This window comes from Seriola lalandi, unplaced genomic scaffold, assembly GCF_002814215.2.
Source record: "Seriola lalandi dorsalis isolate HSWRI2012SDOR001 ecotype SW California unplaced genomic scaffold, Sedor1 jcf7180002054945, whole genome shotgun sequence".
Classification (NCBI taxonomy): Eukaryota; Metazoa; Chordata; class Actinopteri; order Carangiformes; family Carangidae; genus Seriola; species Seriola lalandi.
Window position 1 is genome coordinate 1,731,228 of NW_019525496.1, and position 24,985 is coordinate 1,756,212.

General features: G+C 41.6%; 2 protein-coding genes across 3 annotated transcripts in view; one reads left to right on the top strand and one right to left on the bottom strand.

Moving 5' to 3' along the window:
* rorb (RAR-related orphan receptor B) lies at positions 1-24,356 on the top strand. The gene is made up of 10 exons (XM_023393997.2): positions 1-330; positions 16,236-16,321; positions 16,436-16,577; positions 16,817-17,248; positions 17,747-17,868; positions 18,285-18,417; positions 18,580-18,687; positions 18,922-19,032; positions 19,124-19,236; positions 19,461-24,356. The coding sequence occupies exons 1-10, from the start codon at positions 324-326 to the stop codon at positions 19,623-19,625; spliced, it is 1,419 nt and encodes a 472-aa protein (XP_023249765.1). The 5' UTR covers positions 1-323; the 3' UTR covers positions 19,626-24,356.
* trpm6 (transient receptor potential cation channel, subfamily M, member 6) overlaps positions 23,673-24,985 on the bottom strand; it is an 18,074-nt gene continuing 16,761 nt past the window's right edge. For both annotated transcript variants that reach the window (XM_087170383.1, XM_087170384.1), the window contains one exon: positions 23,673-24,978. In XM_087170383.1, the coding sequence (XP_087026509.1) occupies positions 24,897-24,978 (82 nt within the window). In that variant the 3' untranslated portion in view covers positions 23,673-24,896. The remainder of the gene's footprint in view (positions 24,979-24,985) is intronic.

Sequence of the window (24,985 nt, forward strand, 5' to 3'; positions counted from 1 at the left end):
TCCCATAGAGGTGAGAGCGCAGATGTCATGAGAAAAGCGACCACACGACCAGAGCGCAACGACCGACGCACCGACCAACCTCAGCCCGCCTCCCTGCGCCCCGGTCTGGGATGCTTTTAGCGCAGAGACGCCTCCACTCAGGGCAGCCAGTGGACGTCGTCGCAGATCATCTACACTCTTTTCGTTGTTGTTATTTTTAACCGAGGATCTTCCCCCCAACCCCCCTGCAACCCCCTCCCCATCTTTAAGTGTTTATGTTTGTTTCTTCATGACTGCTGCTTTGGGAAGCGAGCCTCAGCACCAGCTCCAGCAACGCCAACACCATGCGAGGTAAGACCATCCCACTGCTCCAAACACCGCCGCCACTTTTGCCCAAGCTTCAACCCGCTTAACACACACACACACACACATGCACACACACATAGCACGGCTGGCTTTATCCTAGATTTGGCCTTGAAAGTTTATTCTGGGAGTTTTTCGCTGCAAAGCTGTTTTGTCACTTTTCTCCCAGCAAAGCTGAAGGTGTGTGTTTGGATTTGTCTGCAGCCTCAGCAGCCACCTTAAGCATAAAAGTTTATTTGGATCTCTCTGCGTGTGTGTCTGTATGTGCGTTTTGAGTCTAAGTGTGTGTTTCTGTGTGGAAGAGGCCTGCAGTTTTTGCAAATTCATGCGTAAAGCCGCCGGAGTCTGTGACTGGAAATTAAAAGTGGCGCATGATATTTGATTAAAGCTTTAATCATTTGAGCTCCACTCCACACCAGCGGAAATTACGGATAGGCAGCCACCAGATCCGATCAGAGGATGTGCGGGAAAACAAACTTTCATTTGCCATTTTTATGGCGATAAACTTTATTGAATGTTTCAGGGATACGCCACTTTTTCATGCGTTCCACTAACCCATTTCCATAACGCTCTGCACCGCGCCGGGGATGTTGAAATTCAACGTCAATGTCGCCCTGTGCGCGCACGTACACACACAGAGACACACACACACACACACACACACACACACACAGTCTCTCACACACAGAAAACACACTCACACATACACACAGGTTAACACAGCTCTTTCCACTCTCACTGAGCCTTTCCTTCCACTCATGTTTGAATTCCCTTTAAATCAGAAGAAAATTTCGTTTCCTCTTCATCATCAGCTGATTGCAGCTCATCCGTCGTTAAACACGATATGCTTGAATATTTAACCTGATTATTATCAGCTCTGCGTTTTTTTTCTTTTAGCATTTGTTTTGATTTTTTCATGACAGGCTAATGTTGGGTAATTGTCGCTGAGGCAAAGTTGCAACACTCGTTCAACTGGACGATCTTGAACTGTAAATTATAAGTGGATCTGTTTCTAACTGGCTGGGCCTCCTCGTGCTGCCGTTTGACATTTAAAACAATTAATCTAATTCACAAGTATGTTTGAATGAACCGGTGTCAAGTTGGAGAGGAAAGAGAAAGATAAATTTGATTCACATGCAGAAAGTCTAAACTTCAAAATCGGCGCTATAATCTGAGGAAAAATAAAATGTTAGACTAAAATACAGATGGAATCTGTTTCAAAATAAAACAAACCTTTTCTGACTTTTTATATTGGCTTATTGTAATGTGATGTGTAGTTTTATTGTAATTGTTGTGATATCAGATGATAAATGATTGGTCAGTAGGTTGTTATTATTTCACAAATTCTTGTTCACATTATTATTAACATGATTATGAACAAGAATAATTAAACCAGTAATACTGTTTAATGGCTTCAAGTAACTTCATTTTAATCTAGTGTCTAATTTTAAATAAATTTGCAAACATGTAGCTAAACCATCTATCTATCTATCTATCTATCTATCTATCTATCTATCTATCTATCTGTTTCCTGTTATGTTTTTTGTGTTTGAATGTCATATAAAGCTTTCTGCTACCTAAACTTCAGGCCATCAAACCTCGGGCAAGAAAAAACATGAGAAGGCCAAACACCCCCTACCTCTCTCTCTCTCTCTCTCTCTCCCTCCGTCTTTCTCTCATCCCATGGCAAACTCCTCTGTCATGCACCTTGTATTTTATCCACATTTTAATGGGCCTCGCGACCACTCTCGTGCATGGGAGGCTTTGGGGGGTATACGAAAGCTCCTGCTTTCACTTTATAGCTGTGGTTGGCAGAAGAGGCCCCTGAAGCGTCTCTCTCACCCCTCTTTCTCCGTGTCTCTCTCTCTCTTTCTCCCTCTCTCCCTCTCTCTCTCCATCTTCCTCTCTCCCTCTGCACGCCCCAAAGGGTTTTGTCAGATAGAATTAAATCAGTGTGGGCCGTGCGGCCCCCACTCTCGACCTGTGTGTGTGTGTGTGTGTGTGGAGTCTCGGCTGCCCTTACACAGAAATGTGCTCACAACCACAAGGTTATAAAAAATAGAGGCCCCTCATGAGCCGTGGTAATTATCATTTAACAATAGCCACAACTCCTGAAGCCCTGACCGAAGATGATGTCACCACATCGCCCGGCCAGGAAAAGCCAGAGAAATAACAGATAGAATAATATCATCAGGGCCTTTTCTTCATGTCAGAAAATGGAGCATCGTGGGGTTTTTTTCCCAATATGGCTCAGTGTTGTGTAGGATGTTGTAAACAGGATAATTATTTCTGTATTTTCAACGGCACCATGATGATGTAGTGCTGTGAATCGTGTGCCCCTTAAAACCAACAAAGAAGTTGCATAATAAAATAACACCAGTAACAGTGGCATTATATTTTGAAGTTCAAAAGTTTTGGTGATCGCAATGTTTAATTTCAGGATATAATCCTATATAATAAACAACTCTAAATGGACAAAGAAATAAATAATCTAAAACAAAAATGATTTAATTCTTGTAGTCTCATTTGATTTGAATTGATATTAATTATAATTATTGCAATTACATGTTATATTTTAGAGAAATAAGTTTGGGTTTGCAAAGCATATCAGAGCCAATCAGCATCATCACCATCCTCCTAGCAAATGTTTCAATCAGTTAGAATTAGAACAGCACTGAGGTCTCTGCTAAATACAATCACATACTTGAATTTACAGAAACCAACAAAACCACACAAACATAGACTGACCCTGTAGACATGTATTCTATATGTCAATATATTCCTATTTTCTCTGTGATCTTTACATTAGTCCCCATTCGCCTGTGTGTATGAATGCTTTGTATTACTGCTACAAGCCTAAGAGCTTTTACACCTCATAGATACACCCGGGTCAGACAGGTCAGAGAGTTCAGCGATGGAGGGAGCAGCAGGGGGAGGACGGGTTCACGGCGCCATTTGATCTCCTCTGTCAGCGATATGTGTCAATCACATTCTTCCACACTCCTTCACCATGGGAAAAGATAGAATGACAGAAATTGGGAGAGTGTGATAGAGCAATAAACGAGAGAGGTGATGACAAGCGGTGTCAAAAGACGAGGACACAGCGACGTGGCTATTCCAATTTCAACCTATTACCTTGGAAGATGGCATGTGCTCACATACAAACGAAGGGAGCACTGACAGACACACACACACACACACACACACACAAACACACAAACAGCTGCAATACTATGCATGACGGCCTCATGCCAATAGAATTAGTCCTATCCCGCTTTGCTTTGGAGGCTTGTGTGAGCATTGATTTGGCCGATTCTAAAGCATCCCGGGATCAATTTTTAGTCAGAGCCAACGGAAACAGTCTGTTTAGATAAATCTATTGCACATAACTTGAATGGCTTTACTTTACTTTTAATGCTAAAAGTCTATACCTTTTAGTAATTTGATCGCTTAGCACTGGCTCTAAATATTTATTACTTAATTTATTTCCAGTTTCTTTTTCTGTTGTAATGTTTGTTCCTATTATTGGTTTCAATATGTTGATATTAGTCGATGTGTTTATGAGATGCTGGTGACAGTTAACTTGAAGTTCTCCTATTTCGCATTCATGAGCAAACATAGTAAATCACAGTTGTAATGATATAAAATATATATTCAAATGAGACGTTATAATTGCTGACAAATGCAGTACTATAATATATACTGTATATACTGTCTATAAATGGTGATGGGGGGGTTACCAAGATATCCACGAGCAAACCATATAAACAGCAAAAGTTTGTCCCAAAAGATAATTGAAATCATCAGCAAGGAGTCTGTGTGAAGGGCCTCTATTATCACCAAGAATGAACAACTGCACCAAAATATGAACTGACATATTGTTTGGAGCCTGTTTGGAAACAAGTGGGTCCATCCGCAGTCAGAAACAGCAGGTTAGCGAACAGGTTGTATCACCGAATCACTGGTTTCCATTGTTGCCATGAAATCACTCACTGCGCACCACAGTGAGCACCTGGCCTGAGTTGAATCCCTGGTTTGCAGTGTTATCAAGGTATGTGTGGTCTGTTGTGGAGCTCTGTGTTGTTGATTGTGTTGTTTATTGTGTGTTTGTGCTGACTAATGGTCCAGTGTTATGTAAGAAGAGAGGAGAGATTACCCCAAGCCCATGCAGGCCACACTGTTAATCCCTCAACACAGCCCTACTGACTGACTGAGGTACCACCAGAGTGCTGTTGCAACAGACAGACAGACAGACAGACAGACAGACAGACACACACACACAGACACACACACACACACACACACACACACACAGACACACACACACACACACACACACAGACACAGACACACACACACACACACGCACACAAAGCTTACATTCAGCACTCACAGACAGTGGGAAGTCTGTGCACCTGTTTTCAGACACCCCTAGTCTACTCCTCACCTAAAGTGTCTGCCTGACCTTTTTTCAAGCCGTCTACTAAAAACATCCCACCATGCTGTGTGTGTGGGTGTGTGTGTGGCCTGGATGGCACTTCTGTGGTCCCACTGAGCCGCTATCATAGCCTGTGTTTGTTTAGCATGTGCTCAGCGTGCACTCCATGTTGGTTTTATCTCTCTGCGGCTGTCTGGGGGAGTCTAGGCGAACAGTTTTTCTCCCCTCTCTCTCTATTTCTCTCTCTTTCTCTAATCTTTACACACACAAAGCGTGGGCTATACGGCACGCTTCGGTTTGTGTCTCCACTTTATCTTAGCCGGGAGGGATTTCAGCCTGAACCACTCCTAAACTCTAAATCTGCCTTGAAGTCATAGAGTCCTCTGACAGCTCCTTCTGTTTTGTCAGTTTTACTCATCCATGAAGGCAGCATGTCTCAATGGAGGCACAATGATATTCAATATTCACATTTTCCTCCGATTTACACTGAAGTAAAAACCGAGGGAAGAGGGTGACTGTGCTTGTTAAACGCAGAAACTGATTAATGTATGAACAGAGGGACCAGAGATATCATTGGAGGGGTAGCTTTCATGAAAAATTTGCTCATATAAAGAGCAGGAATTAATTAATTTAATTTTGCTGTCTCATAATCAATCTCGTTTTATGGAGAGAGAGATAGAGAGCTACCGTTTAACAGCTCAAAGAGAGAGAGCATGACAATGTGCACGTCTGAACTCTGGGTTCAGGGGTCACCGACATGTAGCACTGAGAATCTGTGAAGTGAATACATGTCAAATTAAAAGTTAAAGAAGGAGATAAACAGAAAGTGAATGAATGAGTGAGATAAGAAAAGGGAGAGCAAGTAAGGGAGAGACTTAAAAGTTATATAATAGTGCATGCATGTGTGTGTGTGTGAGCATTTGCTTGAGCAAGAGAGAGTGAAAGAGTGAGGGATAACCGAATGGAGGGTGGGTAAAGCACTGAATCTGTGTTTACTTGCACGTTGACACACACACACACACACACACACACACACACACACACACACACACACGCACACACACAGTCCTCATATTACACTTGCAAACTGTAGCTGCCTTTAGCAATGAATAACGCCAGCACCTGTAATAGTAGTATCCAAAGTCCACACAGGCAAACCAACCATTAGACTTTAGCTAACACTCAAAGCAGATTAGCCCATATTCTGTAGGTGTGTGTCAGTGTAACATTCCAACATCTACTTCATACATAATCATAAACATATAGATTAAATGCTCCTTTAGAAAAACTGTGTCTCAGGCTAAAAAACCTAAAAATCACATTTATTCACAGAAAATTGCATTTCTGCAAAGCTTAAAACAAGGCTGTTTTTCTTATTTCATTAAACTCTGACATTCTGGAGATAAATGGTTTTCATCTGGAAAAAGAAAAAGAACAAACCAGATTACTTGAGAGTGGCTGCATTGTTGTTACTGTGACTACTTTTGCATTAAAAAAAGCAGCACTTGTCTCCCCATAGTTACAAGAATAATGTAAAACTGATACTGTGTATGCACATTAGCCCGTCCGAAACTTAATGTTGCTAAATGCCTCCACTCTGTGAAGGTGTTTGGTGCTGGCAGGTGCATAGCACTAACAACAATAAGCCTATAATATGACTTAGCCTACTGCGGCATCTTTTCTTAATGACAAAGATTAGCCTGTTTTAGTGCTTGTAATCTCATTGAAGAGACTCTTATTAGGTCTATGTTTCTTTCTCTCTGCATCTCTCTCTCTCTCTCTTACTGTGTCCAAATCCTGAGTTACCCTCTCTTAACCCATGAGTGTGTGTGCTCACTTGTGTGTGTGTGTCCTAAGCAGTAGCTGTTGACGAGGGGTCCCCTGTCATTCACAAAGAGAATGCAATTATGAAACCAAGGCTGCTGCTGCTTTTGTTCTCTCCACTCAGAATTAATGTTGATAACACATTCTGTTAAATCATCCCACAAGAGAAAGAGAGGGGGAGAAAGAGAGAGAGAGAGAGAGAGAGAAAGAGAGAGAGAGGGAGAGAGGGAGTGAGCGAGAGAGCGAGCAGGTGAAGAGCAGAGCAGGCCGGGTCGAGCCAAGCTGAGCTGTGTGATAGTCTTTGTGATCAATTTGCCTCTGTGAGAGATGCCCCTGGGGCCACTTTGGGGAGAACCTTGTTAGGCTGAGTTAAATTGTTGCCCGAGGCGAGCTATTAGCGGCCATCCCTGGGAGAGGACACACACGTACATACTCGCACACATGCGTGCTCACACACTCGCTCAAACAGGCACGCTGAAACGCACACATACATTCAGACCTTTTGAAAGCACACTTAAACTCAAATGGGAACTCATTCATTCATATGCTCGTGTTCACTCTCCAAGCAGCCAGCCGGTTTCACTCAAAGAGATGCATAAACCCACAACCAGAGGGGCGAGAATATTCACATTAGTGGCAGTAACACTGTGACGTTCTGCTCTTGAGAGGTGTTATAGAAATAAACTTACTTACAAGTAATACCACAGTGTAAGAATAACACAGTTGGGTGTATTGGCCATAGAAAAATTAGGGAATTCGACAATAAACTTTCAAAGCTTAAATATAGTTGCATGGTTGGAGACACGTAAAATGCAGGTAGGTATTTGGATGAAACATGCAAAAATAACTGTTATGGTCGTTTCACGTTAAAGCACAGAAGTATAATTAAAAATGAACTGACAGTATTAAAAGTAAAAGTAAAATGCAGGACAGGCCATTTCAGACATATTATATTATTGGACAATAATGATAGATATGATGCAATGTGTAAACATAATTTTAATGTTGTTAAAACTAATCTTAGCTTCGTTATATACTCTTGGGTAGTTTAATCTATCATGTGCATGTTATTTTATTTGCTGGTCATATGATTTGTATGAGAATTGTTCATCTTCAAAGTAACTACAGTTGCCATATAAATTTAATAGAAGTAAAGTATTTCCTGCTAAAATCTAGTAAGGTGGAGGTATAAAGTAGCAAAACCTGTAAATACTCAAGTAAAATTTCCCAAAAAATGCACTAAAGTATTGTACATAAGTGAATACACCTAGTTATTTTCCACCACTGCACTTTTGTGCATTGTACACAAAAGTCTATACATGTCTATACAGCCGATACACTACATGTACAGATGCATACACAGACAACTGCAACAACATCTAATCAGATTTAAAAGGAAACAGTTTCGATAGCGCTTCAAACAACACGGTTTCCATCCTTCCCTCAGTGATTTAATTCTGTCAGCTATTCACACTAAGTGCTGCTCTCTTCATTAATGCTTTAAAGTCCATTCAGCCTCACTCACGCTGGTGTTCCTGTTTCCCGATTTTATCTGACTGACCACCGACCATCATTATAAAGGATGTGACTCCAATGAAACCGAGGGCAAATTTCTCTGCACCTTATGTAAGAACTGAGAGCAATTTTCTGTCTGTCTCTCCGTGGATGTCCCTCTCTTTCTATTTCTCTCTCCACACTGGGATAGCCACCTTTTCCTCTCCCTTCCCCCTCAAAGACACACACACACACACACACACACACTCACACACACACTGTCATCTACAATTAGGCTCAAGAGAAACACCATAGGAGGAGGAGCGTGAGGTTAAGGGAGGATGAGGACATGGCCAACGCCAACAAAACGTTATTTCCTCACTTCAGAGATTTAAACGGCAGGATCTCAGTCAGTATGTGTGTACGTGTGTGTGTATGTCATTGTAAATACATTCTTTTCTGTAATGATTCCCCTCGCCCGAAACAAAACAAGAACACCACGACCAACTCAGCGTTTCACAGCTCAGTGTGCACACATGCATGTCTGCTAACGTGACGGTGAAGGCGTGAGAGGAAAAGAAAAGAAAGATATAAGAGAGAGCGCTTAAAGCACTGTGTGTGTGTGTATTTCTGTGTGTGTGTGCATGTGTGTTTAAGCAAGTATGCCTCAGTGTGTGTGCATTCTCATGGCTGCTCTCAGGACGGTAATGACCAGATGCAGACCTCTCACACTTGGACTCGTTCCTTCCACTCTGATGCACTCTCTCAGTCCTTAAGGAAAGGTCAAAGGCCACCCGGGTCCTACAGGTCACCCAGGGGGTTGGAGTGTGAGCGTACGCCTGTGTGTGCGAGTGTGTACAGTGACCATGAGAGGCAGATCTGAGGAGGCAGATGGGCACACTGTGTGTTTGTGTGTATATATATATGTGTTCAGGCAGGGGTTGGGTTTACCCTGTGGATTTTTTTCCCACGCCTCCCTCTCCTCTTATCCATCTGAGGTCACATGCTGCAATGGGTGGGAGAGTGTGTGTGTGTGTGTGTGTTGGTTGGGTGGGGGGCAAGCATAAAAATCATACATTATAGTCTGCTTTTTCAAAAGCAGTTTGCAGTAATGTATGCATTCAAGCATGTCTGAATGTGTGCCTCTGTCTGTCTGAATGTGTGTGTATGTGTGTGTGTGTGTGTGTGTGTGTGTGTGTGTGTGTGTGTGTGTGTGTGTGTGTGCATGTGAATCGATGCACTGGATGACAGCCAGTGGCCCCCTTCTGTTCCCTCTCTGTGGCGTCCAATCACACCGCGGCACAATATTCTATGAGCAAACTGCAGCTGATCCCAGACCTGCTATCTGAGCAATTACCCAGAGTGCTTTGGGGCCGCATGGCAAGCTGGACAAGCTCATGCCCTCTGACATACAGCATGGGGGGAGGGCAAGAGCGACTGTTTTTCTGACTGTTTGTACATGTGTGTGTTGGCAGCATGTGGAGGGGGGTCGATGACGTTACACTGATGGGAAAAGCAGAGGTTGGGGGTAGTGACATACAACATGCAGCAACAGTGTGACTGTCTATATTACAGAGTGGACAAAGACATGCTTGGCAGCGAGGGATGGAGATGGGGGAGGGGAGATGGGCCTGCTGCATGGCATTATGATTATTACTGTAGCATACTGCACAGCAGACAAACAAAGACAGACCCAGTACACAACGTGTCACCTTGTGTTAATGAGGACGGTTTGTGTTTGTAAGTTGCTGTTTTGTTTATCAGTCAGATCTGGCCTAGATGTTTGAATCAGGGATGATCATATCTGGCGTCAACTTCACTGCTGTTTAGGGCTGCAACTGATGGTTATTTGTTTTCAATTAGCTGATCAAACCTTTGCTCTTTAGCATAGTGAAAATGTCCATCACATTTTCACAAGCTCCAAGGTGACCTTATGAACATGTGATGTAGGACAGTTGTTTTATTTTGTCCCAAACAAGAGTCCAAAGCTCAAAGAAAATTAACTTTCAATGGAATAAACCAGAGAAAAGCAGAAGAACAGAGAAAGGCCTGAACCAGAGAATGACTGGCAGTTTTGCCTAAATAGTTACCAATTCATTTTCTGCTGATCAGCTAATCAATTAATTAACTTATCTATGCTACTGGTGTTTACAAGCTGTTTCCTAATACACTAAATAAAAGCAATTGATCAGGTAACGGTGATGCTGTCATCCAAAGAGCATGTTTAACATGAGCATTCAACATTGTTAAAATGAAGAGAAAGCAGATATGGCTTAGTATTGAACCTTAATGTTTGGTTCCAAACATAAGTTGTCTGTAGCATTGAGTATTGAAAATTCCCAATTATCAAAAGTTGGCATCAGATGCCTGGTCAGATTTTTTAGTCTTATAAGATATTTACTGATTCAAAATCATACTTTTAACTGGATTGTATTTTAGTTTAATCCCATCCCACTGAAGTGTTGTTATGACAACTAATGTTTTGGTATTGTTAAAATTTGATAAGTTTGGCTTCTTTTGTAAAATTGGAAAAATAGGTTTAGCGGAAAAATGATCCATATCATATTGGCACTAGTATTGAAAAATTTTAAACGACACCTTGACCTAAACGCTTGGTGATCAGTGATGACACATATATACATATGATGACATATAAAATGCCTTTATGAGAGAACAGACAGAAGACACAGACAGGAAAGAAGGGGAGAGACTTTGCACTTCAAACTTTGCAACAACACCGTCGACATCTTAAACCATAAGGATCTCAAAACAATGGCCTTTATGATAAATACCACATGCTGGTGTCTGAAAAGTAAAGAGGACGTACAGTATGGAGGACAGATGAAAGTGAGTGAAGTACACTTCTTTTTTTCTTTTTTTTTGGAAGGAGAGCAGATAGTCCTCCACTCTTCAATATCATTTTCAGATGTTTCAGACAGTAAAAAGAGACAAGAAAGAGAGAGAAGTATGACAGCACAAGTCCGTTTGAAACCATATGCAGTGGCAGTGTTTCATTGATTTTAATGGGACAGTATGATGTGAAAACATGACAGGAGACACAGGGGAGGTAACCCAAGCAGCACTGCTATACGCTATTCCCAGCTGTGTGTGCTCATCCACTCAGCGATCATGCCACCAAAAAGTTTTCTCAGTGTTTTTCATCATCGGCAGAGGAAAAAGAAAAACGCTCGTTCCTCTCTAAGCTCTATGAGACACGGAAGACAGAGTTACGCTGAGAGATGGAAATAGATCATGAAATACAGCAACTGAAATGATTTCCCAGTCACACAGCCACTTACAGCGAGTAGGAACACTCAGAGAGAAATGAAAAAGTCAAACAGACTGAAGTGGAGTGGATGGCGAACAGTGATAGCATAATTCACAGTATATAGACATCTAAGACCAGCGTCGGAGTTGTTCAGATTTAATAAGGAGGGGTGGGGTGGGGTGGGGAAGAGGGGGGGGTAAAGTGCTGATCTCCTTCATTTTCCCAGAAGATATCTAGTTAACTGGGAAGAAGCTATGCATATTTTTAATGAAGTGGAGATACCACCCACATTCATCCCCAACAAATCAACCCCTGGGACTGCAGTAGGAGTTGTGTTTGCATTTCTGAAGTGCCTTACATTTGGCAAAAGTTATGCCAGAAAGTGATTTTAACTGTTCCATAAACTGTGATACTACAGCACCAACCTCTAGTGAATACCGCCGTGCTATTGTTACCGCATGACACTGTGTATGTGTACATGTGTGTTGCTTTGGATATGTTTCTGTTGTAGACCCACCCTGCAGGCTGAATGAATGAAACATGCATGTCCAGTCTGCCCCTTTTGAAACACACACACACACGCACACACACACACGCACACACACACACGTGCACACACACACGCACGCACGCACGCACGCACGCATGCACACAGAAACTAAACATGTATAGCAACACCTAGTGGCCTTCATTTGCTGCTACATTATCAGTATAGATGGAGAGCGCTGCCCTTTTCAATAGTCACTGTAGGTGTTAGCATGTGTGTATTAATGGTACTCTGTGTGTGAGCTACATATGCATTTCAGATTAAGTATTACTAAGATATTGGTGCTATGCTCTGCTTTTTTTTTCTGCAGTGCAATGTAGATAATTAGGCCTCTATTTAGAGAGAGGGCCAGCCCAGGAAATACACAGGAGATCCTCACTTCATTAAAAATCAATTATCATAACACACGTGCCAGTGCAACACAACCCTCATGGCCACCATCAGCTACACACACATGCACGTGTGCAAACTCTCAGTAGTGTGGTGCACACTAAAACAACTATCTGTGCCTTGTTCTTTATGAAATCCACCTCTAGTTCGTTCTCTCTATCTTTTTCTCTCTCAAGAGATTGTGCAGGCCTGATCCTCCTCTTAGCTGAGGAATCGCCAGCGTTGCAGTCCCGCTCTTACATAATAACCTCAGGATAACACTTGCGCTCCCACTGGCCGAGGACACTGTCAGTCACTCTGTTCGGAGCGGGTCAACTCAGGTTAGAAATAAGTCCCACCCTCCTCTGTGAAAGACCTAGGAGCAAAGTAATCTCCAAAAAAAAAAAACCCAGAAATGAGTGGCTTTTTTTCCACTAAGGTTTTGTTTGGAAATGGCTGCCTGTCAGAGAGACGTTAGGGGAATAGCTGCATTAGACTCCGTTCTCTGAAGTTCTACTCTATTTTAGGAATTCACTTCTACTAGAGCTTTGAAGCTGTAAGTTTGCTTCTCTAAACTATAACCATGAAATCAAATACCCCAAATGCATTATCATCCATCCAAACTTTGAAAACAATAAGAGCACAGCCTCTTCTGAACAGCCAACAGATAACACTTCTTAATTCTGCTACACGTATAATCCACCAATGCAGCTAAAGTGTAACAAGGCGGCAGGCTTCTATTGTTGACTAGATGTGAAAGTGGGAGTCCTTTGGTAAACAATTCACAAAGCCCCCGCTGCTGAGAGAGGGCGACAGGACGAACAGTGAGTTGGCTGCACACAGCGATGACATCACTTCCTTTAAGACTGTGACAGCTTAGCACATCATCGCTGTGACAGCCAGACGAGTGCAGCGAGTGGGTGGTCACCCTGGCAACAGCAATGCTGTCATGACCGTCTCCCTATATCCTACCTGACAGTCCCCGCTGGCAGTGGGCACAACACACTCTCAACAATGCAGACACCCACACTCAAACGCACATTCACAAACACTTCGTAGAACACACGCAGACATGTACACATACTTTATATTTCTCTGTGTCTTTCTTATAAGTGAAACGCTCACTCAAACCCTCTCTGAAACACACACTAAAACAATGCACATGCCCACACGCCCATGCTCCTTTGGGCATAATTATGTGATACAAAGACGAGCACAATCTCCCATGGGGTACAAAGAAATACACTGAAGATATACTGTAATCACTGGAGAGAAACAGTAAACACAGTCCTCTGAGGTGGGGAAATGTAAAGAGCTTTTTGGAAAAATCAACAGAAATAATAATACATGTGGATATACACAGTCACATAATAACTATGTATGATAACTATGTATCTCCACATTGCAGCAGCAGCAGGTGTGGGATGAACACATTCAGCTAGTCTAAAGCCATAGAGACTCACTTGTTTCATGTTCAAAACTTCAATCAGGGTTTGACTAAAAGTTTGTGATAAGTGTTAACAACAGCAAAAAATAAGAGGTAACTATGAAAAGCTAAGAACGAAGGAGATGCGACGTACGGCAGGTGCACTGTTGTCCTGCCGTCTGTTTGGTCTGATGATAACGTCCATGTCCCGGGCCTAACTGACCTGTTTTTATGGACTATAAATAGCGTGTTACAGGCCATGTTCACTGACAGCTCTGTGTATGTGTAGTCTGTGTGGCGTCCCAGTCCAGTGCTCTGCTCTGACCCAGTTTGGAACCAGTTGGCCAGGAATTGGTGGAAATGGGTCACGTCTTGAGCCACACCAGAACGCTCCGCATGAGCTGCGCCACCTTAAGCACAAACAGTCAAAGAGCGTGTCGTCCGGTCCACAGGTCATTCACTCACAGACTGTCTACTGCGGCGGGACACAACGATCCATTGTTGGGTTTTGTAAATTATAATTTGAGATGAATAAGGGCACTAAAGGCCCATTCACAACTATAAAGATAACTACGACAACACATGATGAAAGACGGTGCATAGTCCAGGGTTATGGCAGACTGGAGGTCAGTTTGTAGTTAGTAGACATTTATGCCTCCGAACAGCCACTAGGAGGCAGATAAGCAAGTGAATGAATGAAAAGAAAACCAAATGAATGACTACATGAGCATGTTGCTTTGTGGATCTATAAGGTTATTTGCTCCTCTTCCTGTTCCATCATTATCTCTGCAAAGGGTGTTCAGGTTCACGTAAGGAGAATACAGTACAAAGTAGAGATTCATTTACATGAATCAGCTGCCACCAGCCCACCAGCTGTGAGTATCTGTGTGTATTATAGCAGGGATTTGATCATATATATACTGTGAAACAGTCAAAGTCCCCGAGGTGCAGGCAGACTATACAGTGTATAGACAGCAGAGACTGTCTACACCTGCTCAGTTGCTTGGACAGACAGAACTGTCTCCATTGATCCGCATATAGGATTATCCAATTATATATACTGCAGACTCATTCCTCCACAGACATTTAGTATACCCACATACACACACATATATGTGTGTGTATGTGGCTATACACTGCACTGTATATATATATATATATATATATATATATATATATATATATATGTATATATATATATATACAGTGCAGAATATATATCTGTGCAACATATACACACAGAAACTTCTCACACTGTGTTAACAGTACATACATTACACTTGCCCAAATGCACAAAAAAATAACTAAACAGAGCACATTTCAGTATGCACATGCATTGATTCAAGACACATTCATACATGCATACAGTAACACAAACACAGACACAATTCTCTTTGTAAATACACACCTCTATAAGCATCAACTCCAATCACATAGTGCAAGTTTTATATTGTTCTTAAGGGGGATCATTTAGGCAAAACGTATGCAAATGTGGAATATAAAACTGAGAAAGTTGTACTTTCTGTTCTGCTTGTCGACCTTGTCTGCTGAGGAACTTCTGGGAAAGTTCATAAAACTTGCAGAATTTCCTACAGGTGGGACTACGCAAGGAGATTACATGTGAATGGCTATTTCAGCTGTGGCTAAGCCACTGCTCAGCAGAGGAGGGAACCTGCTCGTCGGGAAATAATTTAGGATTAGATAGGCTGTCTAATCTCTTTATAGAGAGTGTGCCATCTCAGCAGACATACCTGCCTACCTCTACATCCATCTCATATCACTTAGAAGGAACAGCGGCTTTCTCTTTCCATATATTATGGATAATAAGCTGAAAGACACCACTGACAGGTGCTTCAGTGTGTTACACTGAAATACTTGCAGTTGTTCATATTCCGTGCCTTTGGTTGATCTGTACATGGAGCTACCTATACACAGTGAGTAAAATTTTGACAGAAATGTAAGGTAGTTAAATTAGTGTATTTGTAGATTAGGTAAAAGCTACTGAAACTCAATGTGTGTGTGTGTGTGCATATGTGTGTGTGTGTGTGTGTGAGAGAGAGAAAGAGAGAGTTGAAGAGCAAGTGTGGTTTTTCAGCGATGCAACCTGTTTTCTCATTACGGGCAACCTTGCTAACCTGCAGGGGTCTCTCCTTCAAGCGCAACACAAAGAACACACACACAAGTAATGTCATACTGTTATTTATGAGTGTGTGAATGTGCATGTACGGTGTGCACGTATGCAGTCCTCAATGTCCCAGTCATTAGAAGAACTCCTACAGGGACATACAGAATATCCAGATGTCACTGTGCCCTTGTGAAATCACGCACAAATCCACACACACTGTCACCAGGTCCTACAGCCAACCTGGTTATGTACTGGTTTTTTTTTTTACCTCAATTTAGACCACCAACTGAGGTCTAAGAATCTGTGAACTGACTGAATCAGGTGTTGGAAACAAAAGTCTATGTTCTGTCTAAAATGAGTTTTGTAACACACATCTTTTCTATCCTCTGTTTTTGCTTACAGCCCAAATCGAAGTTATACCATGCAAAATCTGCGGAGACAAATCATCAGGTATCCACTACGGAGTCATTACATGTGAGGGATGTAAGGTGAGACATTAACATTACATTACGTTACATTTGTCTTTATTTTGGCTCAGGAATGTCTATGTTCTACGGTTACCCGGAAGTCTGTATTCATGCTTTTTGTTGACATGCAACCAGGGTTTCTTCAGACGGAGTCAGCAGAACAATGCATCCTACTCCTGCCCCCGCCAGAGGAACTGCCTCATCGACAGAACAAACCGCAATCGCTGCCAACACTGCCGCCTGCAGAAATGTCTCGCACTAGGAATGTCCAGAGATGGTGAGACCCAGTGTGTCTATATCTATATCTATAAAAAAAGAGTAATGATTCATTATCACTGGTCATTTAGTGTAACAACACAAATACATGCAGAACCAGTGCACATTTGTATCTGAGGTAAAGTTCTTTGGATCAATTGTGCTGTTTTTCCCAATTTTTTTACTTTACCTAGAGGAAGTGAAACATTGTGGCAGGTTTTTAAATTTTATCTCTATATGTTGTATTTTCTTTCTATACAGCGGTAAAGTTTGGCCGCATGTCCAAGAAGCAACGCGACAGCCTGTATGCAGAGGTCCAGAAGCACCAGGCACGACTGCAGGAGCAGCGGCAGCAGCAGACAGGCGAAGCAGAAGCTCTGGCACGTGTTTACTCATCCAGCCTAACCAACGGACTGTCCACCCTTAACCATGAGATTGGGGGCACCTATGCCAATGGTCATGTCATTGAGCTGCCCAAAGGTGGCCATGGTAACGGAGGCGGAGTCCCGGGGGGCTACTATGGAATGGATTCCACCCAACCGTCTCCAGACCAGTCAGGGTTGGACATGTCGGGCATGAAGCACATTAAGCAGGAGCCGGTGTACGACCTGACGCCTGTACCCAACCTGTTCAGCTACGGAGGCTACCAGGACAGTCAGCTGGGACCCAGTAACGTCAGCATGGGAGAGCTAGGTAAAGACTGCATGATATTTTGCTCCGTTTGTGAGATAGACAAGGTAGTATGGTTTCACATTTAAAATCTACATGAATTATCCACATGGAAAATGAATGGTTACCCACAAAGTAGTCCTGCTAGAAAGCGTGAGTCAGAGTGCTAATCTGAGTGCAGAAAAGCAGATCAGACAGGCTTACACAGATAGCTGACAAGGTGTCATATTAGTGTATGTACAGCTCAGGCAGTTTGCACATGTTAAGAATTTGTTAAATTTAATCACTTAACACAAATCCAAGGGAATGTTAAATTAAGCAGTAAAAGGGGAGCAACGAAAAAAAAACGACTTCCTCTAAATATTCAACAGATCATAGCACCTACAGTAAAACGTGCAGAATACGTGCTTTCCCTACCCATACACATACCATATACCGCTGTATCAAGAGTATAACTGAGCTGGTAAATGAATGGACCTTCTGTATGGAAAGGAATAAATGAGTATGAATCCTCTCCTCCAGATCGTATTGCTCAGAATATCATCAAATCCCACTTGGAGACATGTCAGTACACAACAGAGGAGCTGCAGCAGCTTGCCTGGCAGACACACTCCTATGAAGAGGTCAAGATGTACCAGAGCAAGGTGAGACTTGATATTGATCTATGATATATAAAATGTCCCATGTATTTCTGCTCTTCTTGTGTTTTTATTATTCTAGTTACTTTAACTTTCAGCTACCCCTGCCATACTAGAGGTATAAAGTACATCATTGTTGCCGCGATCTTACGTCTGCATTAATGGCCATTTGAAATCGTTTTTTCATCATTTTCATTAGTGAACATTCAAATTCAGCTCGTCTTGTCCCCCTCTCTTAACATGGAAATGAAACACATCTGTATTTATTCAGGCAATGGGACAACATAACATACAGGCAACATAAATATGAAATGAGGGTGACAAGATTTTTAGTTTCATTTACTGACATGAATACAACTACTATAACTACTATACCAAGTGCAGAATATATAACCATTAAACTGGGTCTGTTTGTTTCCTAGCCCCGGGACGTGCTGTGGCAGCAGTGTGCCATCCAGATCACCCATGCAATCCAGTACGTGGTGGAGTTCGCCAAGCGCATCTCAGGGTTCATGGAACTGTGCCAGAATGACCAGATCCTCCTGCTCAAGTCAGGTGAGACTAGTGGACTGACAATGTCGGGCCAGGCCCGTCCCTTTGTCTTGCCAGACGATGTCGTTCAAAGAAGAAAAAGTCCTTTGCTTGCTTAATTCTTTTTGCCCTTTGGTCAGTCTATCACTGTCAGGCTCAAACTATCTCTCTGCCTGGTTGTTCCAGGTTGTCTGGAGGTAGTCTTGGTGCGGATGTGCAGAGCGTTCAACCCTCTCAACAACACTGTGCTCTTTGAGGGGAAGTACGGAGGCATGCAGATGTTCAAAGCTCTAGGTAAGGCACTACTACCTATGCGTTTTGTCTTGGTATATATGAGGGAAAAGGCCAAATGAAACAGAAAAAAAAGAGGAAAAATGTAAAAAAGAAATAAAAATAAATAAATAAATAAAAATCCTCTACCCTGTGAGGTATTTTTGCTCATCAGCACATTCATGACCAGAGTAAGTGTAATGAAAATCTCTTTTTTTTGTCTGCCCCTCCCTGTCCTCTTCCCTGTTTCCCTCCAAGGTTGTGATGACTTAGTGAGCGCGGTGTTTGACTTTGCCAAGAGTTTGTGTTCACTGCAACTGACAGAGGAGGAGATTGCTCTGTTCTCAGCAGCTGTACTAATTTCCACAGGTCAGTGAGCATTCCTTAAGATTATTACAATCATAAAGTAAACAATCTGCATCGCCTTAAAAAAATACTTAAACACTTTTTTTCCGCTCAGATCGGCCATGGCTGATGGAGCCTCGGAAAGTCCAGAAGCTCCAGGAGAAGATCTACTTTGCTCTGCAGCACATTATGCAGAAGAACCACATGGACGAAGATGCACTGGCTAAGGTAGGCCAAGCCTTTGTAGCGAGATAAGTTGTACCAGGACAGATATATCAAACACATACGGCAGCTCCTCTGGCCTCATGGAGAGGTGGTGCAATATGGAGAAAAAAAAAAAAACACAAGAAGCTCAACTGTTGTACAAAAACTGACTTCTAACCTTGTCCCTTTCTGTAGTTTATCAGTCTAAATTTCCTTGTCCTTGACTGTCTCTCCCTCTTGTCTCGCAGCTGATCAGCCGAATCCCAACACTGTCAGCCCTGTGCACTCTTCACACCGAGGAGCTCCAGGCCTTCCAGCAGCTCCACCCAGAAACAGTCAACGTCCTCTTCCCTCCGCTCTACAAAGAACTCTTCAATCCCGACCCCAACTCTGCCATGGCCATGCCCAAGTGACTGCCTGTGGTTCAAATGCAACAAACGGTGCCAGCGCAGGACCAAGAAAATAAGACCACAGCCACGTCTGACGAGACGGCAGTGTCGACTATGTCATCATCGTGGCATCCACATATTCCTGAGCTCCCCCAGCCTCATTTCAGGCTGGGGGTCGAGGAATCATCTGCCAGAAACTTACAGTTACCGCCAACAATACTAGGAATGTCCAGCACTTATCCCATCCTGTTCACCGATACAGTCTGAAGAATGTATATATAAATGAAACGCGCCCCAAGCCACGACCTGAGCGGGGCTTCCTCCTGTCTCCTGAACTGAACTGACTGACCAGAAATGTACAGACTTTAAAACATCTAGGAACAATTTTAAGCTGTCAATCTTTAAGAAAAAAAAATGGGTAAGTTAATTTGTTTTAACTTTGAAAAAAATCTTTTTTTTGTTTGTTTGATTTTTTTTTTTTTCACATGAAGACATTGTGAAGTTGAAGAGGCTGGATGGGGGAGGGAAATGTGGATTTAGAGAAGCTATTGTAGATATTCTCCTAGTGCAGAGCGGATTCCAGTATTATTCTTGTTCTGTTAAAATAAGTTAGTCCTAATTTAAATATACAGCAGCCCACTGAGGCTGACTATACCTTGTCTATGTGTTTTTATTTTATTTGATAGTTTCTTGTGTACAGAATTTGTAAAGTTGAGACTTGTAAAAGAATATTGGGTAAAAACCGGGAGCCGATTCGGGTTTGTTGATATACGGAAGCCTTGTCTGGATTTTGTTCATATGTAAAGAAGGTACTAAAGCCTTCTGATGAGAACTTATAGAAATGTAAAGAGAGCATATGAAGGATTTAAAAAGAAAATAATGGCTACTACTTTTCAAGGTGAAGATATATACATAAATATTCTATTTTGCAAGAAAAAGAATCTGGCAGATTTGCCGTCCTATCAATCATTTTTTTCTCGCTGCAATAATTACGTCCAATAAAAGCTGGACTGCTTTCGAACAATCAACCAGAAACAACCAATCAGAAACTAGGACCTCACAATGAACCCCCCACCTCTTCCCAAAGTCCCCTCAACCTTCCCCATTATTTCTTATGTATTAGGGCCTTGACATGAGATTTCAGCAGACAGAAGTGTACAGAAATTTCACCCACAAAAAAAGATAAAATCAAGACAAACTCACAACTTTCCAATCTTCAAAGTGTGTATGAGCGCAGTATGCCCTCATCCCTCCAATTACTATTTGCACAATCCAGTCCATGGATGTCAATCACTCCGGGCTGTGAATATGAAGGACCCTTTTCTCTAAAGAGCAATAACTTTCACACTGCCTTTCTGATGTTACTCCTTTCCTTTCCTCCTCTTCAGCTGTTCAGAACAGGGTAGCAGTTTTAACTGGAATGCACTATATTTGACGATTCATCATTAATTCTGTCTAACAATCATCTCTATGGATGGCACTCATTGCACCACAGACTCTGCAGTGTTTTCAGTGTGACACAACATGATCTGGGGTTAGGACATAAGACAGAGCACTGACTGAAAGATGTGAAGAAATGCCGATCAGCCTCCAGCGATCTTTAACGGCATTTAAAGCTGCAATATTGCATCAATGATTCATACAGGAAGCTGTGATAGACAATCACTTTTTGCTTTTTTTTTTTTTTTTGTCATTCCATAATTATTAGCACTTACAGACATTACAGTCTACAGTCATTTTTTGGTCACTTTTTCTACATTAACATTATGTTGATTTGCATTTGGCCACTATGTAAAATCACACTGGTTTTACTGGGCGATTAAACTATCTGATCATGGTGTCGTGATCATCTGGCAGTTATCCCTATCTTCTATGGTGAAGGAACAATCATTGAGCAGACACGTTGTTGAGGTTTGTGCAGTTCTGTGTTCAGCCACTAGATGCTCTATATGCATTGGTTTTGTAAAGAGGTCTGTAATGAGCTATGACAACAACAAAAAAATGAGAAGTTTACCAAAATAAGTGACCCACTTCATAATATTAGCACAAAATGATTCTGCTGGTGGTAAATTTACAGTTTGAAAACTTAATTCTTGTTTGATAAATTGGCACTTAGACTCTTACCTCAGCCTTAATTACTACAATTATATTAGTGGATTTAGATTTAGTGTTATTTATGATGACTAAAAGTGGATTTCTCCATTAGCTCGTCTGATGTTTTCAAATATTCATTGCACAGTGGCCAAATCTCTAAATCTCTATAGGCATGGACACAGTCACAGCAGTTATGCATTCATTAAACACTTGAACCGTTAACGTTTTCACCCCTCCGCACGTTTTCTCCATGTGATGGGCAAAACGTTGTGTACAGCAACGTTAAACATTAGTGTTCTGCTCACATCTATCTGTTCCATGCTGTGTTAGTGATCCATTCACAGCAGTTTCCTTTCTTCAGCCACTCCCCCCCACCCTCCACCCCCCAGACCCGACCCAACCTGACCCCAGATCAGAGGCCAGTGACTCTTTAAGACAATCACTTGCTCATTAAGGCTCGATGCACTACACAGCATCTCTCAGGGAGCAGCTCTTTTTCTGTTCGCATTAAAAGAGGGTTTAATATTTTTGCAAATTTACAAAAAATTTAATTATGAAAGAATAACTTTTTAGGATAAAAAATGGCATACTGTACGCTGTCAATGTATGCCTGCAATTGCATCTGCCCAGACAAGGCTTTGATAAGTGTGTGTCTGTGTGTATGTGTGTATAGAGCATGAATTCACTGTCCAAATCTCTTTAGAGCCCAGACTATATAACAAGCATTGTTACGTAGCACAAGAAAAACAAAAAAAATATACATATACATATATATCAATATATATTTACACTATATGTCAGTGTGCTATTGTCACCACTGTACACTCATGTTTACTGCTTATTTTGCTGCTTTCGGGACAGTGAGGGAAGTCCACTAGTAAGCTGTGAATCAAGCGCCATCACAACACCCCTGGGACAGTGAATTCCAACTCTGAATATGAAGTTGTTGTGTGTGATGTTTTTATTTTCCCTTGTTAGACTGTGAATCAGAGGGGTGGGATGGGGTTGTGAAAGGGGATGTGCTGGCAAGAACGAGTGGCAACGCAACACTGTAAGTAAGATACTGTAGCAATAAGAACTGGAGGCATTTACTACTGTCATGTTTGCATTGTAAGATTATTTTTTATTTTATTACTATTTACTATTATTATTGTTCTTATTATGACTACTATTCTTCTATTACTATTAGCCTATTGTTGTTCTGTTCTATTTGCATGACGTTTCATTGCAATGAAACATTTGGGGCTTATTTGTGTTTTCTCTTCTCATGATATTGTGGGTTTCGTGGGAGGGGTTATTGGCAGGGTGGGCGATGGGTTTCAGGGCAAATTCTACGTCAATTCAATCAGTTCAAAGCAAAACATTTTTTCACAAGCTGAAAGAATTTTTAAATAAAATACTCTTATTTATACACAACCAATTTAAAAATTTCTTGTTGGATTTGAAATGATTTTTTTTTTCTCAACATTTGAATGTGTGAGTTGGTTTAACCAGACAGTGAACGGCCCTTTTCTGAACTGGCCTTATTGAACCAGATCAGAGACCCTTAACCTGCAGCGGGAGGGAACGATGCGGGGAGGGTCATCTATTCTGAATGTTATGGAGTAGCCTGTTCAGTGTGAGGGGCTGAACGCATCATGCGCCTTTACCACTCCATCGACACGGACTGACATCACAGAGCGCACAAGTAAAACCAGTCGTCATTATATGTGACAACTCGGACAATTTGTGCAGACATTTTTAATACACTTGGTTTGAAATGCATTTCCTACACTTAGTCAAATACACTCCAACCCAAACCTCCTCCTCCCTTTCCTAAGAAAACCTGTATGATCGTGTGTGTTTGTGTGTGTGTGTGTGTGTGTGTGTGTGTGTGTGTGTGTGTGAGAGACAAAGAAACAGAGAGAGTGAGATGATGTTTGCTCTACCAATGCTTTGTAAACTTTCTTGATGCATTACACATGCGTGCAATTGGAGTAGTGTTGAAAATTGTTAATTTATTGTTTAGAATGTCTTTGCGTCCCAGCAAGAGCAAATAAAACAAAATGTAGCAATCTGTAACCGAAACCTAAAAGGTGCTTGGGCTACAGAACCTCTTTTACACAGGACTAACAAAACAAAACGAAACAAAACAAAAAACACAAAAAAATGACTTTTTTTTTTGTTTTCAAAGTGCCATAGCTAGTGAGGAGACGAGGGATTGGCAGAGTGGGGCGTAGATGCTTTACTGTGTGAGTTTACTTGAGAAACCAATCAAAAAAAAGGGGAACTCCACGGAAAATGTGTATTTGATTACACTGACAAACTGTTTTTACATTTTATGCTTTTTTCATTTGGTGAGAGGGGACTCTGCTTGACTCTGAACTCTGACTCTACTATAACTCCATGAGCTCTACTGTACAGTTTTCATTTTCACACGAGAATGAAAGAGTGCGCGTGTGCATGCATGCATTTGCATTTAAAAGAGCTGCAAACACCCACATTTGATGGATCTGACTGGGTGGAAGTTCAGAGCAATGCAGGGCCCTTAGTGAGTCCTCCTTTGAGATGTATATACAATGTGAAGGTCTGAAGTGATTTTTGTTAAATTCTATATTTTATCGCTTTTGTAGACATTTTGTTGTGGGAAGAAAAAAAAATAAAAGAAATTTTATGGGTGCATTTCTGCCTCGTTTTGTGTCTCATGCATACACATTGTTAGATTATAACATTTAACTTTTTATATTAGCCAAACATGGAACAAGTTTCTCCTGGTAAATAAATCCATAATGTAATTGCCAACAGTAATTGTCTCAATATCAAAACATTTATAAAAGTACAAAAAATTGTCATTTACACTATTGTCAAGAAATCTGTTACTCCTGTGTTTCTTATAATGATTCATGAGTTTTAGCATAAAGAAATAAACTCTTTTTATAAATATACTCTGCAACACATCTGTCTTCCTGACAGTATTTACTGAATAAATTGAAAAAATATATTAGCATCCTTAGTGCAAATTACAACATATTGTCCAATCATAGACGGCTCATGATGAAATATTGCTGTTCTATCACCTTGTTTCTACTGTGAAGGAAGAAGGTGTGGTGCAGTTCACCTACACAGTATTTGTATAGTGTTTCTTTGGTCAAACATGTTTTGGTACATGTGAGCGTGTGTCTTTTTTTCCCTACTTCCTGGGTCAGAGGTTACACCCCGCTTTCATAGTCCTCTTGTTCTTCTTTCTCCGACGTCGGCTCTGCCTCGCTGCTGTTCTTGCAGCTGTCCAGATGCTTCCTTAAATCTGAACA

Coding starts and splice junctions, on each gene's coding strand:
- rorb (XM_023393997.2), top strand. Junction 17,869..18,284: donor TCAAGATGTACCAGAGCAAG/GTGAGACTTGAT, acceptor TTTGTTTCCTAG/CCCCGGGACGTGCTGTGGCA. Junction 19,237..19,460: donor ACGAAGATGCACTGGCTAAG/GTAGGCCAAGCC, acceptor CTTGTCTCGCAG/CTGATCAGCCGAATCCCAAC.